The sequence below is a fragment of the Biomphalaria glabrata genome, chromosome 17 (genome assembly GCF_947242115.1).
Source record: "Biomphalaria glabrata chromosome 17, xgBioGlab47.1, whole genome shotgun sequence".
NCBI lineage: Eukaryota > Metazoa > Mollusca > Gastropoda > Planorbidae > Biomphalaria > Biomphalaria glabrata.
The window spans coordinates 5,611,212-5,629,810 of NC_074727.1; the positions used below are offsets into that span (position 1 = coordinate 5,611,212).

The 18,599-nt window shown below is 38.3% G+C and overlaps 1 protein-coding gene across 2 annotated transcripts; it reads right to left on the reverse strand.

Annotated features, from left to right (window-relative positions):
• Window positions 1-1,930: 1,930 nt before the first annotated feature.
• LOC106068104 (uncharacterized) lies at window positions 1,931-18,138 on the reverse strand. Of its 2 annotated transcripts, none has more exons than XM_056014960.1 (10): window positions 18,001-18,138; window positions 14,799-14,888; window positions 14,435-14,607; window positions 12,784-12,982; window positions 10,270-10,551; window positions 9,606-9,698; window positions 8,107-8,139; window positions 6,284-6,304; window positions 3,732-3,752; window positions 1,931-2,647 (listed from the first exon to the last, which is right to left on the reverse strand). In XM_056014960.1, the coding sequence occupies exons 2-10, from the start codon at window positions 14,857-14,859 to the stop codon at window positions 2,616-2,618; spliced, it is 915 nt and encodes a 304-aa protein (XP_055870935.1). In that variant the 5' UTR covers window positions 14,860-14,888; window positions 18,001-18,138; the 3' UTR covers window positions 1,931-2,615. The 2 variants fall into 2 exon arrangements, with proteins under 2 accessions (XP_055870935.1, XP_055870934.1); XM_056014959.1 differs by having other exon boundaries at window positions 14,799-14,881; window positions 18,001-18,117.
• Window positions 18,139-18,599: the final 461 nt, after the last annotated feature.

An 18,599-nucleotide genomic window follows, 5' to 3' on the forward strand; every position in this document is an offset into this window, starting at 1 on the left:
TAAAAGGTTGGGAATAATGACCAAAAAGTGCTTTGTTATTCTTACAAAATACGATCAATGTGTTTTTGTGTTTCGAAAGATTAGTAGTGTTTTCATACCAATGGGATCTATAGTGTTATCTTACATGGGAGCTACACCGCTGTTCTAGATGGGATCTATATTGGTGTCCTACATGGGATCTACACCGCTGTTCTAGATGGGATCTATATCATTGTCCTACATGGGATATATATCATTGTCCTACATGGGAACTATATCATTGTCCTACATGGGATATATATCATTGTCCGACATGGGATCTATATCATTGTCTTACATGGAATCTATGTCATTGTCTCACATGGGATCTATTCCATTGATCTACATGGGATCTATATCATTGTCCTACATGAGATCTATATCATTGTCCTACATGGGATATATATCATTGTCCTACATGGGAACTATATCATTGTCCTACATGGGATATATATCATTGTCCGACATGGGATCTATATCATTGTCTTACATGGGATCTATATCATTGTCCTACATGAGATCTATATCATTGTCCTACATGGGATCTATATCAATGTCCTACATGAGATCTATGTCATTGTCCTACATGGGATCTAAATCATTGTCCTACATGGGATTTATATCATTGTCCTACATGGGATCCGTATCATTGTCCTACATGGGATCTATGTCATTGTCCTACATGGGATATATATCATTGTTCTACATGATATATATATATATATATATATATATATATACACATGGGATATATATCATTGTTCTACATGATATATATATATATATAAATATATATATATATATATTTATATATATATATATATATATATATATATATATATATATATATATATATATATATATATACATGGGATATATATCATTGTTCTACATGGGATCTATGTCATTGTCTTACATGGGATTTATGTCATTGTCCTACATGGGATCTATATCAATGTCCTACATGAGATCTATGTCATTGTCCTACATGGGATCTAAATCATTGTCCTACATGGGATTTATATCATTGTCCTACATGGGATCCGTATCATTGTCTTACATGGGATTTATGTCATTGTCCTACATGGGATCTATATCATTGTTCTACATGGGATCTATGTCATTGTCTTACATGGGATTTATGTCATTGTCCTACATGGGATCTATATCATTGTCCTACATGGGATATATATCATTGTCCTACATGAGATCTATATCATTGTCCTACATGGGATCTATATCATTGTCCTACATGAGATCTATGTCATTGTCCTACATGGGATCTATATCATTGTCCTACATAGGATTTATATCATTGTCCTACATGGGATCTGTATCATTTTCCTACATGGGATCTATGTCATTGTCCTACATGGGATATATATCATTGTCCTACATGAGATCTATATCATTGTCTTACATATACAGCCTAGGTCTATATATAGATGTAGGCCTACTGGCCAGGCCACGCATTGCTAATTAAACAGTTACTTAGTTCGATATTATCTTAATCTTCATCTACATATTGATGGTTAAGATTATAAAATATGCGTTTTTATTAATTATTTATTTCTATTTAAAAAAACGCATAACTTCTGAAATCTCTTTTATAATATCTAATAAATTATAAAAACAATATGGACCAAAGGTCGAATCTCTAGCTAATATCCTGTCGAACATGTGATTATATGGAATGTCTTGGTGTAGGTCATGGCTTTGTATACTTTATTTTATTCAGGAATTCTCTATTTAGTCAGTTTTAAAAGGGGTTTAAGACAATATGCATAATATCCAAATATTGTAGATCTAACAGCACTTAAAAAAACAAATAAACACAACTCTTGCTCAACTCAACAATGAAATGAAATAGTCTTTAAATTTATTTTTATTTTAAAAATATATACTACATCCCTCTATCAAACATTCATCAACATATATTTAATAAGTGTATATCTATGTTTTTACCACTTTAAAAAAAAATATCACAAATAACCTAAAAGCCATAAACTGAAGAAAAAAAAGGTGTCTGAATGTATATATTGTAAATATGTAATAGAATTGTCATATCACCCAGAGTCCATATTTGTTAAAGAAGTCTGCATGTCAGCACAAACCTACCTGTGACCTACATATTTTGTCAAATATTATGCAGACAAAGCCATTGCGTGCAAGTGGCCGATTTAATCTAAATATTAATAAATATATAAATAGAAAGCACTTTATTTCAGTCTTATATACATATATAAAAATATACAGTATAAATATTTTTTCTATCTACTGATTGTATAAAAGTATGTAGTAAATGTGATCAGCTGTCTTCTAAGAAATGTACTTGTCACTTTGAGACTACTTAATTTAAATCACTAGCTTCACAAATCATGTGAAGTCATGGTCAAGGTTCTCTGTTTGACAAGATTGGTAAATATCTTATTTGAAAGAGAAATCAATTAATTACACAGACTATAGAGATGTCACGAAAAAAAAAAAAAAAACTACAGTTCTGACTTTTTCACTTCACCGTTTGAGACGCTTTCACCTCATCTGTGACCCGGATGTGTCCAAAACGTTAGTGAACACTTGCGCACTTGCTGAACTCTTCACAAAATGGGTAGAAAATTGGTGAGTTTTTCTGAAATAACCAGCAGAATATATTTCCTAGCTTTGGAATCATATTCAAATTATTAGAAGAATAAAAAAAAACATAAAGGTTCAGTTACATAAGTGAAAAAAAAAAAAAAAGCCGATAGGCAAGTAACGCTGCATGACATGGGATCCAACTTTAAATAATAGAAACTTCATCTAACCCTCAACACAAACTAAGCGTTATCCTTTTCTTTAAACCCAACTCTATCAACTTGCAACAATGTTGCAGACTCCTTGGCCCACCAAGGAGGGCAAACACCACCCACCAAACAGGCTGCGGGTCTTCATCGTGTTCTGGCTATAATTCAAGTGCTGGGGCAAGTCCCAAAAAGTCCGTGTAGTCTGGGAGCGCATGAGGCACCCTGACCGCACTTCCCCGTGGTGGAGGCCGTCCAGGCCTGAGCAAGCTATTATAGCACAGTGCAGGGCAGGCCACTGTCCTGTTGGCTCATACGGTCCGTGAGAGAGAAGCCACCACAGCAGGTGGCCCCTGTGGGGACCGGCGTGGCGGATGGGGCGGATTAGTAAAGCCTTTCTTTCCTACACCCCACATGCAATGCTGCTCTGCTAGAATGTGCTGAGTGAATCTACTGGAGGAATGTGTATTCCAAAATGCCACGATATGATGGAAGCAGCATAGGTTATTATACTACAATTATACACCCTAAGATAGGTAAACATCCTAAAGCAATTTAACCTCCTGACTCAATTATACCTTCTGATTCAATTATATCTCCTGATTCAACTATACCATCTGTTTGTAGTTATTTTAGGTGAAAAAGATCCTTCAAAAAAAAAGCTTAACTACGGGAAATAAATGCACGCTTATAACTATATCTCTAAAAAATGTTAAGTTGTTTCCCTTATTCGATCCCAAACAAAATAATTATTAATTGACAAAATGGTTAAATTTGTTGGCATTGACGTATGTTTTGTTAGGTACAATAAATTAATGGTTAAAGCATAAACTTGATCCGAGAATGGGTGTGGGAGAAATAACGTATACAAGCTTTTTTTACCAGACAGACAGACAGACAGACTGACTTGATAAATGACTTGTAAAAACTTACTTCTACCGACAGCCTCTCGTTCTGAAAGTAAAACAAAAAAAAAACATTTAAAAAATTATTTTTTTTTTACAAAGACAACATCACCATTATGCAAATTATTTGTTTTTCTCATATAAATTAATGAATGTTAGATGTAATGAGTTCCACTTTCAGACTTCACAAACTATAGGGCAGATGATGTAAAGGTCATCTGTTTCTGTGGCCTATGGTTTTACGAGGGTGTCATGTGGCCAGCACAACGACCAACCGCCTTTACTTTTCGCCAACTACCCAGGTACCCATTAGAGCTGGGTGGACTCAGAGGCGCTCAAAGATCCCGAAATTAAAAATCCCAGTCTTCACCAGAATTCGAACCCGGTACCCCCGTTTCGGACGTCAAGCGTTTTAACGCTCAGCCACTGCGCCTCACAGACTTAGAACACTATGCGCAAAATTTTCTTGAACATTCAGTCTTGAATCAATAAAACATTACATTCGGAAATTCCCGAATGCGATAGTCCTTTAAAGAACGCGATAGTCTTTTAAAAACCAATGTATGATCTAGACCTAGATTTAGTCTGTGGCCAAATTTGCATTTATTATTTATTTTTACTTTGAAAATTATAAACTAGAGTTTATCCACGTGTGGCCAACGAGTTAGTAATTCTTTTCTCAGCCACATCCATCCACTGTTAAATTTGATGGAAAATTGTTAGAGCCGTTTTCGAAATCAACGCCCGCCCATCCTCCGTGAAGGAGCGACTTGAATAGAGGTATTGTACTAAATAACAAATGTATGTGTAAGAACGGCAAACGTTTGTTGTAAAATTTTGAAGAATTCAGACACGTCGATTTAACGTGTTCAATTTTCTAAAGGGACGAAACCCTACATGTCTCCTAAAACTCCTCCTTCGTGATCGAAGATGAGCACATTTCTAATATCCTCGAAGAAGACTGTAAAGTCCAATCCATTTAAAAAGTGGGCCTCATACGTGGCATGGGTGGGTTTTTTCAGTTGCAGATAGGCCTGCTTCTTCTCTCAGCTTTTTGTTGGTTCGGCGCTTTTTCACGCTGGCCACTCTTCCTGCTTCATATCTCGTTACTCCGACACTCACAGCTTCACGTCATGAGGAGCGATCGAAAGTTAGTGCTTCCAAACCGTCAATGTCGATATCGCATTCCTTGAAGGATCTCTTGAGAGTGTCTTTATAGTGCTTGTATTGACCTCCCTCGGAGTGCTTGCCTGCACACAAATCCCCGTACAGAAGTCGTTTGGGAAGGCGATTGTCTGGTTTGCGTACTTCATGTCCCGCCCATCAAAATTGGAGCCTTTTCACTGTGGCATTGATACTGTTCATGTTAGACAACAGGAGGATTTCAGTATCTGCTCTGTGGTCAGACCAATGCACCTTATGAATTTTACTTAGACAGCGAAGGTGGAAAGACTTTAGCTTTTTTGGTGTGGCGGGAATATAAGGTCCAGGACTCTGGTGCACATTAGAGTGACGGGAGAACTACAGCACTGTCGACTTTCAGTTCTTGTAGATATGCTGAGTCCTCTCCGTTGCCACACTTGTCCTTGAAGATATTGAAAATCCGACATCATGATATTTTAGACCTTTCAAAGTTCTGACGCAACGGCTACTTTTTTCTTTTCTGAAGGCGAAAAAATTTAATTTTTAAAATCAACTATGCAAGCAGTTTTCTTCATAAAAATACACCATTTTTTACAACTATTGACTATTAAAAGTAACAAACACATGATTCTATTTAGTAAGGGAAATGACTATTAACCATATTTTGAACACATTTATGCAAACGGTTTTTAGATTATTTTTTTAAAATATTTTTTCTACAAATGTACCGTATTGCTAAGTTAAGTAAATTCTGTCATACTAACTACTTTATTTCCAAAAAATGGTTACTATTATTTTCAAAGAGAAAAAAAAATATTTAATATGCATATAAGTGGAACATATTTTAAAACAAAAATTAATAAGTAGTTTTTCATACTATCGCGTGAACTGTACAGTTGTCGAGAATCTACAAGACACCCAACTAAAGATTTTCTTTTTACGAAATCTTTTTTTTAATGAGGCTTTGAATAAGAGATTGACCCTTTACAAAACAATTAGATCAATAGGATAATTATTATATGAAATCAGTTAAGCCAGGTTTACATCTAACTTCACATTCCCTTTCACCTATCCTTTGGTCTGCTGGACCGTTGGGGCACCATACAAGATCTGTCAGTGTTCTTTCTCCATTCTTATCTGTCATTTGTCTTTGATAGAATTTCATTCTGATATTCTTTCTGAAAATATTGCAACCTGCCCTTTTACCTGCCTGGGTAGACCACTTCGGAGGCCGATTTTGAGTTTGTGTTTCCACACAAACTGTCTTTGTAACCTTTTGTTTTGTTTTGTTGACTCCTATCTTGTCTATGGCAATGTATAATTGTGCAAAGTTTCAACTTGATCCGAGAAAGGAAGTGGAAGAAAACACGTATACAAACTTTTTACCAGACTTTCAAACAGACAGACAGAGTCGATAAAAGCTTTGTAGGAACTTACTTTTAGCGTACGCCTCTTCATCTGAAAGTAAAATAAATACCAAAAGCATGTGACAGCAACTCAAACTTTTATTGTAAAATTTTCAAGCATTCAGACATGTCGATTGCTATATCTACGCGAGATGTTGGCGGTTTAGAGATTAACAAGCACATTTTTAAAAAATTACTTATTTAAAAGAAGCGTATCTGAGGGCGTAACTCCACATTTACAGTCATATATCTCAATACTGTAAGAATTAAATTCCTTTTTTATATCAAACAAAATTAAATAATCACCACTATTTAATTAACAATTTGTGTAATTTGTTGAACTATTCACCATTCATAAGTTGTTTAATAATCGTGCAAAGTTTCATCTGTATCTCAGCATGGAGAATTATAACAGTGTCGAGTTCAAAGTTTGTATTAGACAGTAATACACAGACAGAGTTGTTATTAGCTTTTGTTGTGGCACCATTACTGATAATGTTTCCTAATTAGGAGACAATGGTTATGCTTGCTCTGGATGTGACAAAATATGTAGGTCACAGCTGCGTAGCCACGGGAAATACTGCATTCCTTATTAATCTTCGAGCTCGAACACAAGCCTTATTAGGAGACAATGACCCGACTAGTAAAAACAAAACTGGGTTTTTTTAGAAGAGTAGAGACATATAAACAGACGTATAAAGACTGCTTTTGACGGCTTTAGAGAGAGGGGCCTTTTATGAACTCAGTGGACAAATTCACATATCTTGGCAGCACACTCTCCAGAAACGGAAAAATCGATGGTGAAATCGACTTGCGTATCGCCAAGGCCAGTGCATCCTATGGCAGACTGTCTAAAAATGTCTGGAACAGACGTGGTATCACCACAAATACAAAGCTAGGGGTCTATAGAGCCGTCATCCTCCCTACATTGCTCTATGCCTCAGAAACATGGACAGTGTACAGGAAACATGCAAAGAAACTGAACCACTTCCACATGACATGTCTGAGAAAAATGCTAAATGTCAAATGGCAAGACAAAATACCAGATACTGAAGTCCTTCGAAGAGCGTGTCTGCAAAGCATCCATACAATCCTGATGCAGTCCCAGCTGCGATGGGCAGGTCACGTCTGCAGAATGGAAGACCACCGCATCCCTAAAAGACTCTTGTATGGCCAACTAAGCGAAGGAAAGCGCTCGCAAGGTGGTCAAAGAAAGCGCTTCAGGGACACCCTCAAAGCTTTTCTGAAGGCGATCAGCATAGACCCAGGCACCTGGGAGACAGAGGCACATGACAGAGCATCATGGCGTCGAGAACAGGCTCACAGGAAAAAAAGAACAATGCTGGCAGAAGAAAAACGCCAGAGAAGAAAAGCAACCTGCCCAGTGTGCGGCCGAACATTCCGGGCTCACATAGGTCTCACCAGCCACATGAGGAGGCATAAAACCCCAGTGCAAAGCCCTCAGCCCCCTGGATGACAAAGTGGTCATCATCGAACCACGATGGACGAACTATATTGGATTTCATTATTTGAAAGTTACCTCCATTTGACTTATCTGCATAGGACGCAGCGCGAAAGCGCCTAACACAGTGTGAAAAGGCGTAGAACGATGTAGAACGCTGTGTCCTTCTAATCAGAATATAATCTTTTGGTTCAAATAAGTCGTTTTTTTTTTTTTTGTTTTTTTTTTTTTTGGGGGGGGGGCATTTTATTGTATCTAATGAGATTGTTTTTTGTATTTTAATTCATGCTCAATATATTATTTTATTTCTTTTTGTTGGCTGTGATTAGTTTGTTTTTTAGAAACATCAACACATTCAAGGGAAACAATCACAGTTTCTATGTGACACTTACCTTTCTGCAAGCTTTGTTGTCTGGCTTTGTAACCTGGTGAAACGAAAAGTTACATTGTAACAACATTTACGAGAACTCATTGGCCGTTTTCATACTGCAGGATTATGATCGCATGTCATACAAATAGACACCTCGGGGGGCGATTTTTTTTTAGCTTGTGTTCCCACACCAACTGTCTTTGTAACCTTGGTCTATTTCATTTGGGGCCACCAAATTCACTTCGCATAGGGCCTCCGATGATCTAAGGCCGGCCCTGTAAGTAAGCCTTGTCTCTCAAAAGAAGGTGAATGGTGTATCTAGTAATGTGCACATCAAAGCATCGAACATTGTGTGCTCAAAGCGTGCAGCTATTCCCTTCGTATTTTGTGTTTCTGTATTTATCTTTTCTACAAGGAAGAGGCTTCAGGCATAGCCAGTGACAGATCTTTGTGGTGATGGCTTGCCGCCCAATGCGCCGAACGGCGTGGTAAGATGTAAGTCTAAGTAAATATTCACCCTGGTGAATGCACTCAGTACCTGATACTCGTCGAAGTAGTTAAAGCCAGCATTAGACGAGCATTGATACTATTTTATATTTGTAGAATGAATCTACCAACAGAAGAAACGTTTCAAGCCGACACGCCAAAAAGAAAACCTAAATCGACGTCATACAATAGCTTTGTCTGTGTTAAGTGTGGCAAAATATAAAGGTCACAGCTGGGTCCGTGTCTCCATGTGAAGCTTAGGACTCTCTTTACTTTTCGTACTCAGAGACTTTTTTTTTTGCCCCCCAGCCTGACTTCTTTTTCTGTCATTACGATAGACTTAATTCTAAGATATACATATAGTTATGATCTATGTCAGTAACACTTACACATATATTTATGATCTATGTCAGTAACACTTACATATATATTTATGATCTATGTCAGTAGGACTTACATATATATTTATGATCTATGTCAGTAACACTTACATATATATTTATGATCTATGTCAGTAACACTTACATATATATTTATGATCTATGTCAGTAGGACTTACATATATATTTATGATCTAAGTCAGTAGGACTTACATATATATTTATGATCTATGTCAGTAACACTTACACATATATTTATGATCTATGTCAGTAACACTTACATATATATTTATGATCTATGTCAGTAGGACTTACATATATATTTATGATCTATGTCAGTAACACTTACATATATATTTATGATCTATGTCAGTAGGACTTACATATATATTTATGATCTATGTCAGTAGGACTTACATATATATTTATGATCTAAGTCAGTAGGACTTACATATATATTTATGATCTATGTCAGTAGGACTTACATATATATTTATGATCTAAGTCAGTAGGACTTACATATATATTTATGATCTATGTCAGTAACACTTACATATATATTTATGATCTATGTCAGTAGGACTTACATATATATTTATGATCTAAGTCAGTAGGATTTACATATATATTTATGATCTATGTCATTAAGACTTACATATATACGCAGTAGATGGTAAGAGTGTGACTGCCGCTAACAAGGGCAGGGTCCATGGAAGCAGCTTGGTTACTGAATATAACTCGTGATCCACTGTGAGCAAATATTGATCCATTTTGTAAAAAAATTATTGCAATAAGTCAGAACTTTTATTTTTCCAGTCAAACCTTACCCATAGATACACTATACCTGACCCACAGATTCACCTGGATCACAGATACACCTTCCTGACCTACAGATACACCTTCCTGACCTACAGATACACCTTCTTAACCTACAGATACACATATTACTGACCTACAGATACACATTCCTGACATACAGATACACATTCCTGAACTACAGATAAACACTCCTGACCTATACATACACATTCCTGACCTATAGATATACATACACCTGGATCACAGATACACATATACCTGGCATACAGATACATCGTCTGGTGCAACACGCAGCAACGTCATAAATTGGGAATTCTGAACTTTTAATCAAATTAGTCTTTTCTTTAAATGTGGAACATTCCCAATAAATTAGCCAAATAGGGAAGGCATAAAACAGAATAGGATAACCTGTGATAGAGCAAGATAGGGAAGGTATAAAACAGAATAGGATAACCTGTGATAGAGCAAGATAGGGAAGGCATAAAACAGAATAGGATAACCTGTGATAGAGCAAGATAACGTCTTGGAGCGTTTGCAGGCGTCTAAATACGAAAACGTGGCGAGGCTCTCTCCAGCGTAGAGATTCAGCGAATACGTCACGCAGCGGCCAGAGCTATTGGAGGCCTCGCCGTAATTTTTCACAGCGATCTTCAACACAGGCTCGAGAAGGTTGTCCACGCAGAAGCGGAGCTCGTGGTAGCCTTCACCTTTGACTGCTTTAGCACACGGTACATATGGGAAAATTGGATAGCGATCTAGGTAAGCGTGGACCATTGGTTCTCCTGTGAAAGAATAGTACATGATGATAAATCATATGTCCTATACCTCATGTTTGAAGTTGATTTCAAAGACTTTTTTATTATTATAGATTATAGAGCGCTTTGGTCCAATTTCATTTGTGGACCAGTTGGGGGGGGGGGTATCTAGGAGTTGTTTTTCTGTGCAACTCTGCCCGAGTCGGGTGTCGAACCTCGAGCCCCCTTCTAGGTAGCCAAGACAAGCCAAGTTCAAGCGCACTTAGCCTCTCGACCACGCTTCCCACGCTTCTTTGCATAATGTAAAACAGATACAGGTCTCAATTTCTATTTTCGATCATTTTTTTTTTATAAATCCCGGGTATATTCACCTTCCCCTTGGGGCACCACACAAGATCTGTTTATCGTCTTTCTCCATTTCCTCTGTCCTTTGCCTTGCATAGAATATTCAATGACAGGTCCGTCCATTCTTTTACGTTCTTTTCCCATCGCTTTCTCATCTGTCTCTTGACTTTCGTTGTAAGGGTGCTGTGACAGTTCGCGTCACCAAATCCCGCCACTTTTCCCGGTCAGCAGCTATTCTAAGCAGGATTTCAAGAGAGAGGCCGGTCCATTCTTTTAGGTTGTCCAGCCAGACGACCCTTTCTTCATGCTCCCGCCACTACACCTTGAAGGATCACTTTAAACAGTTGAGTCATGCCTTACAATATGGCAGAACCAGCTCAGCATTCGTCTATTCACAGTACTGAGGAGTTCCTTCTTTTTGCCAGCCAGAGTGTTGACTTGTAACAGTACAAACTCATTTCTCTTCTTTTCCTGGTTTCTAAAACCCAGCATTTTTTTTTCTGTAGCATTTACTCTCCAAGGCTTGAAGTTTAGTTTTCTTTCAGCCTCAGCGTTCCAACTTTCACAACCATATAGGAATACATAAACCACCAACGAAGAATACAGCTTTAATTATACTTGGAAGCTGATGTTACTCTTCCCAGATTTTCCACAGTTTGCTCAAGGCAGCGGATGCCAGGCTTAGGCGTATGTATTATTTATAATTCTGCAGATTATTTTTTCATATAGGCGTCTTTCTTCGACTGTAGAAGGCCGATGGTGGTGGGATAAGATGAGTGGCTGAGTGGCTAAAAATGCTTATCTAGAGGTCTCGAGATTAAATCTTCACTCTAGCTGGGTTGGGTTTGCTGAAAGCCTTTAGGCAACACGGAAACCTTGTTTCAGATAGCCCCAACCCCCAGAGGCGTAGTGAGGGGGGGGGGGGCAAGGTGGCACGATACCCCGGGCGTCACCCACAGGAAGAAGCCACACGAAGAGAGGCGCCAAAAAAAAATTATTGTAGATATTTTAGTTACGTAATACATTCTAAGGTTATTTGTATTATGTTATTATGAAATACTTTTTTAGTTATAAGCTTCTATTTCTATGTGATGTTCATGAAAAAAGGAGAGGTCACCAATAAAGTCTCTTGCCCCAGGCGTTCGTTTTGCTCACTTCGCTCCTGCCTATCCCACATGTCCTCAATAGAGTTTGGACCACAGCGTACTGAGCAATCAAGATCAAGAAATTATGTTTTTGAAACGTGTCGTTTGGTCAATTTCTCTTCAAAATAAAGTTCTCACGGTAAACTGAGTACTAATACAAAATGAAGTTTAATACAAAATTAAGTTCTTACGGTAATCTGTGTACTGATAGGAAAATTAAGTTCTTAAGGTAATCTGTGTACTGATAGGAAAATTAAGTTCTTACGGTAATCTGTGTACTGATAGGAAAATTAAGTTCTTAAGGTAATCTGTGTACTGATAGGAAAATTAAGTTCTTACGGTAATCTGTGTACTGATATGAAAATTAAGTTCTTACGGTAATCTGTGTACTGATAGGAAAATTAAGTTCTTAAGGTAATCTGTGTACTGATAGGAAAATTAAGTTTTTACGGTAATCTGTGTACTGATAGGAAAATTAAGTTCTTAAGGTAATCTGTGTACTGATAGGATAAGTTTTTACGGTAATCTGTGTACTGATATGAAAATTAAGTTCTTACGGTAATCTGTGTACTGATTGGAAATTAGGTTCTTACGGTAATCTGTGTACTGATAGGAAATTAGGTTTTTACGGTAATCTGTGTACTGATAGGAAAATTAAGTTCTTACGGTTAACTGTTATAAAATAAAATTTTCAACGTAAATTGTGCATCGTTACAAAATAAATTTATGACAGTAAATAGTGCACTAATACAAAATGCAGTTTTTTTACCGTAAACTGTGTAATCATTGAGGCTAAACTCGACTACCGAGCCACGCGTGTGCACAAGTTGAATCTTGATGTCGCCGTATTTGTCAGCCGTCACATTGAGAGTGACGATGGATTTGGTGGTAGACTTGCCGGAACAGTAGCAGCCCATGATCGCTTGGTACTGGCAAACGGCCAGGCGTAGACCACGCAAGCTGCACAACTGAGGAGTGATACATTTGTTCTGGTCAGAATGTAGGCTGTCGAAGACCGCATCACAAACCAAGAGATTAGAGACAGGGTTACTGCAGCGATTGGACTCCCATGATGACCTGCTAACTATCGTGAAGAAACGCAAGCTAAAAATCTATGGCCATATTACAAGATCTTCGGGGGCTCGCAAAGACCTTCCTTCAGGGAACAGTACCAGAAAAAGAAGAAGAGGCAGATAGAAATGGCGATGGGAGGACAACATAAAAGAATGGACGGGCCTGCCATTGAAAGGGGTTCTAAGGCAAAAGACAGAGAGGAATGGAGAAGGACGGTCGACGTATCTTGCTTGGTGCCCCAACGGTCCATGAGACTAAAGGATAGGTAAAGGTAAAGGCTGTCAGGACTGAGTTCTGGTCAGCCTGGGTCTCCTGTTAACTTTAGAGAAGAACGGGGCAATTTAAATTCTTGACTTTAAGACTGTTTTTTGATTTGGTTTATTTTTGTCAGATGTCTGAGTTTTTTTTAATGGAATGTAGCCCAATAACTCATAGTAAAACAGTGTGGGTTTTGTTTGTAGTCTAGAATTATTAGATTTGAGTTTTCCAGAGTTGAAGTATAGACTCTAATTAGTATCGTGCAATTATTATTCAGTCTACTATGGAATATTGCTCTGCTGAATATTAATTGATACTGGATATTTCATTTACTCAACTGTGCCTATTATTTTATTTAAATTTTCAATAAACAAGTTATATGTCGGTGAATCGGCATCCTGAATCTTCCTTCTGTCTTTATATTTGTCGTTACGATTATCTTCATGACTTAGTTACGGGTAGTCAGCATTGAAATGCACATTCATATTTGTGGCAACTAATAACCCTGACATTGGCCACTGTCATCTCTTTCTTTTCTCGTAACCTTTTTAAGCTTTTCTGAAACCATTTTGCTATTCTAAGGTTTTTTATTCATAATTTGGTGAAACTGCAACCTTATATAGTAGATTCAGTGGTTATTACTTTATACTTTATTTATAAGTTGTGGAGTGGGGAATACATATGCGTATTTCTAAACCAGTGGCGTATCTATGGTGTGTGGGGGGGATGGGGAGAAAGTTGAAAATCCCTCCGGGCCCCCACTTGAAGAGGGCCCCTAAATCAGTGCTCGAATTTTGTTTACATTAAATATTTCGCCGTTATCTAATGTCATAATGTCAAAATGCAGGGGCCCTTAAAGAGGTCAAGCCACCCCCGTGCCCCCAAATGATGGCTAATTCCTAGCTACGTCACTGTTCTAAAGACGAACGTATTAGAACAGGGGAAAAAAAAAGCAAATAGGAAAAAAAAGAGTACTTTTTAAAATACAAAGCTTATCTAAGGGAAGGAACCGCTAAGAAGGACATAACCTTCTTTTGCCTGACGTCTGGTAACCGTTCCTATGGACGCCAGTATGATCGATTAACTACCTTTTCCATGTGGTCATCGGAGCCAGCTTTGTGGACGAAGATGACGTCATCGATCCAGCCTCTCCAGATGTTCTCAAACTCCACGTTGAAACTCAGCATGTCATGGTGGGCTAGCAGTCCGCGTGTGCAGAACCTGGAGGCGACCACTGGGGAGAAATCTAGCTTGGGTACATCTGACGAGGAAAGACTCGATCTGGTTACTAAAAGATTGTTTTGGTCACGTGAGATGATGTCAGTGGAAAATTACTGTGGCGGTATAACTATCCTGAACCATGTGCCTACATATCTCAAATTAAAGGTTTATGGTGTAACTTAAGCACTCTAAAATGAAAATTGGGATAAAATTATTTTTTAAATAGATTACCTTCTGAGGAACTGCACAAGATGAGGCAATGCCAAACTATAAGAAGTGTGATCAAATCCATTCTGTTCTCAGCTTCAGTCAGTCTTTATCCTGAAAGATATGTAGGGATGGCAGAATATTTTTATGGCAAATATTTTTATATCTAAAGGATATAACTCCGCTCTTACAACTATATCTCTCAATAATGTAGACGTTATTTCCATCATTCCATAGCAAACACAATAATTAATTACCCATAATTAATCTATTATTTTGGTTAGTCTGTTTTAGTTGATTCATGTTTTGTTAGGTAGAATAAATAATTGTTTAAAGCTTCAACTTGATCTGGGTGTGGGAGAAATAACATGTACAATATTTTTACCAGAATTAGTTGATATAAGCTTTGTTAAAAAAACAAAACAACTGGTAGATTAAAAAGAAAGTCTGTTTCACGTATATATGAACAGACTAATTCTTAAACGTTTTATAATTTGTTTTTTAAGTTGGGGGAAGGGGGCAGAAACTCAGCCCCCTTCGGAAAGAATATGCTGGTCAAACCCAGACCCACTCAGGAAGAATATGCTCCAAACTGGTCAAACCCAGCCCACTCGGAAAGAATATACTCCATACTGGTCAAACCCAACCCACTCGGAAAGAATATGCTTCATACTGGTCAAACCCAGCCCCACTCGGAAAGAATATGCTTCATACTGGTCAAACCCAGCCCACTCGGAAAGAATATACTCCATACTGGTCAAACCCAGCCCACTCGGAAAGAATATGCTTCATACTGGTCAAACCCAGCCCCAATCTGAAAGAATATGCTTCATACTGGTCAAACCCAGCCCCACTCTGAAAGAATATACTCCATACTGGTCAAACCCAGCCCCACTTGGAAAGAATATGCTTCATACTGGTCAAACCCAGCCCCAATCTGAAAGAATATGCTCCCCTGGTCAAACCCAGCCCAACTCTGAAAGAATATACTCCATACTGGTCAAACCCAGCCCACTCGGAAAGAATATGCTTCATACTGGTCAAACCCAGCCCCAATCTGAAAGAATATGCTTCATACTGGTCAAACCCAGCCACACTCTGAAAGAATATACTCCATACTGGTCAAACCCAGCCCCACTTGGAAAGAATATGCTTCATACTGGTCAAACCCAGCCCCAATCTGAAAGAATATGCTCCCCTGGTCAAACCCAGCCCCACTCTGAAAGAATATACTCCATACTGGTCAAAGCCAGCCCACTCGGAAAGAATATGCTTCATACTGGTCAAACCCAGCCCCAATCTGAAAGAATATGCTTCATACTGGTCAAACCCAGCCCCACTCTGAAAGAATATGCTTCATACTGGTCAAACCCAGCCCACTCGGAAAGAATATACTCCATACTGGTCAAACCCAGCCCACTCGGAAAGAATATACTCCATACTGGTCAAACCCAGCCCACTCGGAAAGAATATGCTTCATACTGGTCAAATCCAGCCCCAATCTGAAAGAATATGCTTCATACTGGTCAAACCCAGCCCCACTCTGAAAGAATATACTCCATACTGGTCAAACCCAGCCCCACTTGGAAAGAATATGCTTCATACTGGTCAAACCCAGCCCCAATCTGAAAGAATATGCTCCCCTGGTCAAACCCAGCCCCACTCTGAAAGAATATACTCCATACTGGTCAAACCCAGCCCACTCGGAAAGAATATGCTTCATACTGGTCAAACCCAGCCCCAATCTGAAAGAATATGCTTCATACTGGTCAAACCCAGCCCCACTCTGAAAGAATATGCTTCATACTGGTCAAACCCAGCCCACTCGGAAAGAATATACTCCATACTGGTCAAACCCAATCTACTCGGAAAGAATATGCTTCATACTGGTCAAAACCAGCCCCAATCTAAGAGAATATGCTTCATACTGGTCAAACCCAGCCCACTCGGAAAGAAAATACTCCATACTGGTCAAACCCAGCCCACTCGGAAAGAATATGCTTCATGCTGGTCAAACCCAGCCCACTCAGAAAGAATATACTCCATACTGGTCAAACCCAGCCCACTCGGAAAGAATATGCTTCATACTGGTCAAACCCAGCCCCAATCTGAAAGAATATGCTTCATACTGGTCAAACCCAGCCCACTCGGAAAGAATATACTCCATACTGGTCAAACCCAGCCCACTCGGAAAGAATATACTCCATACTGGTCAAACCCAGCCCCAATCTGAAAGAATATGCTTCATACTGGTCAAACCCAGCCCCAATCTGAAAGAATATGCTCTATACTGGTCAAACCCAGCCCCACTCTGAAAGGATCCTCCTTATACTTGTCAGAAGAAAACTAAGCGTGAATTATCTTATTATATCATATATTGAAGTCACCTGTATGAAGACCAGGCGTATAATATTCACGAGTAATTATTGCAAGTCGTATCGTTGCAAGTCGTATCGTTGCAAGGCGTATCGTTGTCATGATTATCATTGCAAGGTGTGTCATTGCAAGGTTTGTCATTGCAATATTGCATGGCGTATCATTGCAAGGCGTATCATTGCAAGGCGTATCATTGCTTGGTGTATCATTGGGTCAAATATTTAGATTAATAATAAGGCTTGTCTTGGAGTTCGATTATTAGTGAGGAATGCAGTATTAGCGTCGATGCAAGGGAAGTTGTACTCTGACATGACCACGTGAGAAAACAATCAATGTTTTTAATTGGGGGAGGGGGGGCTAAAGAGCTTAGAAGAAATAATTAATATCTAAAGTTTAATTATTTCTTTTACAAGGCACGTTCTCGCCTGGAACCCCATTGGAGAGAGGAAGAGATGGCGGCCCAGGAATACATGGCGCCTCGATTTGGAAGTAGATGTCATGCAGATGGACGAGAAGTGGGGACAATTGGATAGATTCGCCCAGAGCCAAGACGCCCTGGAAAAACATGGTAGGTGGCCTATGCCCCCATGGAATGGGTTCCCTGAGCTAGCCAAGAAAACCAGTGACTTGGCATAATTTAAGTCATTGGTTAATATGCATGACTAAATGCATGACGCGAAGGACGTAATCATCTTCTTTTTTGAAGTAACGTCTGTATTATATAAGAAGATAAGATAAGATGTCCCAGCAGTAGCTATGTGAAACTTTGAAGTTGTACTTAAGACTATATAGTCTAAGAAACTGCCTTTTTATATTTTTTGAAATTGTCAAAATATATTGGTCTACTTACGTTCAAGTCGACACAGCATTATAACAGCGTATGTCCACATACTGGTCATCAGGCAAGGCAATCTAAACTTGTGTACTGGCTTTATCAGGCTAAGCAGATCTAGACAAAAAAATGTAGTTAACAGCAGTGTAAAACAAGCATCTCGTTCGTATAGAGTTTAAAATTGCTCCTACTGAAATTCTCTTGCATAGGTCGGTATTTATGAATTTTTACTAAATACTTTTTAAAAATAATTTAATTAAAATATGAATTTTATATTGAGTAAGATTGCATCAATTATTTTGAAATAATAATGTAATTAATTGCATGTAGATCTTGACTTACAATAATATATTTGAGCGTTAGAAAATATTCCAATTTCATGCATGCACAGTGCGCTGTGGTCCAATCCTTTATGACAGCGGTTCTCAACCTTTTTTTACTCGGCGACCCCCCAAGATAAATTATTTTCTTTCATAAGTATAGCCTATATATATATACATTAGTTAATTACGACTAGATGATTAAATAATTGTTTTGGATTGATTCATGTGTTGTCATCGAATTGAATTATTGCGGCAAAGTTTCAACATGATAGCAAGATTTTTACCAGATAGAAG

What these genes read in the sequence shown, in the direction of transcription:
- LOC106068104 (XM_056014960.1), bottom strand. Translation starts at nt 14,859, where the DNA reads ATGGATTTGATCACACTTCTTATAGTTTGGCATTGCCTCATCTTGTGC. An exon ending in CTTGTGCAGTTCCTCAGAAG is followed by an intron (nt 14,608 to 14,798) that starts GTAATCTATTTA and finishes TTTCCTCGTCAG; the next exon opens with ATGTACCCAAGCTAGATTTC. An exon ending in ACAACAAAGCTTGCAGAAAG is followed by an intron (nt 6,305 to 8,106) that starts GTAAGTGTCACA and finishes TTTTACTTTCAG; the next exon opens with ATGAAGAGGCGTACGCTAAA.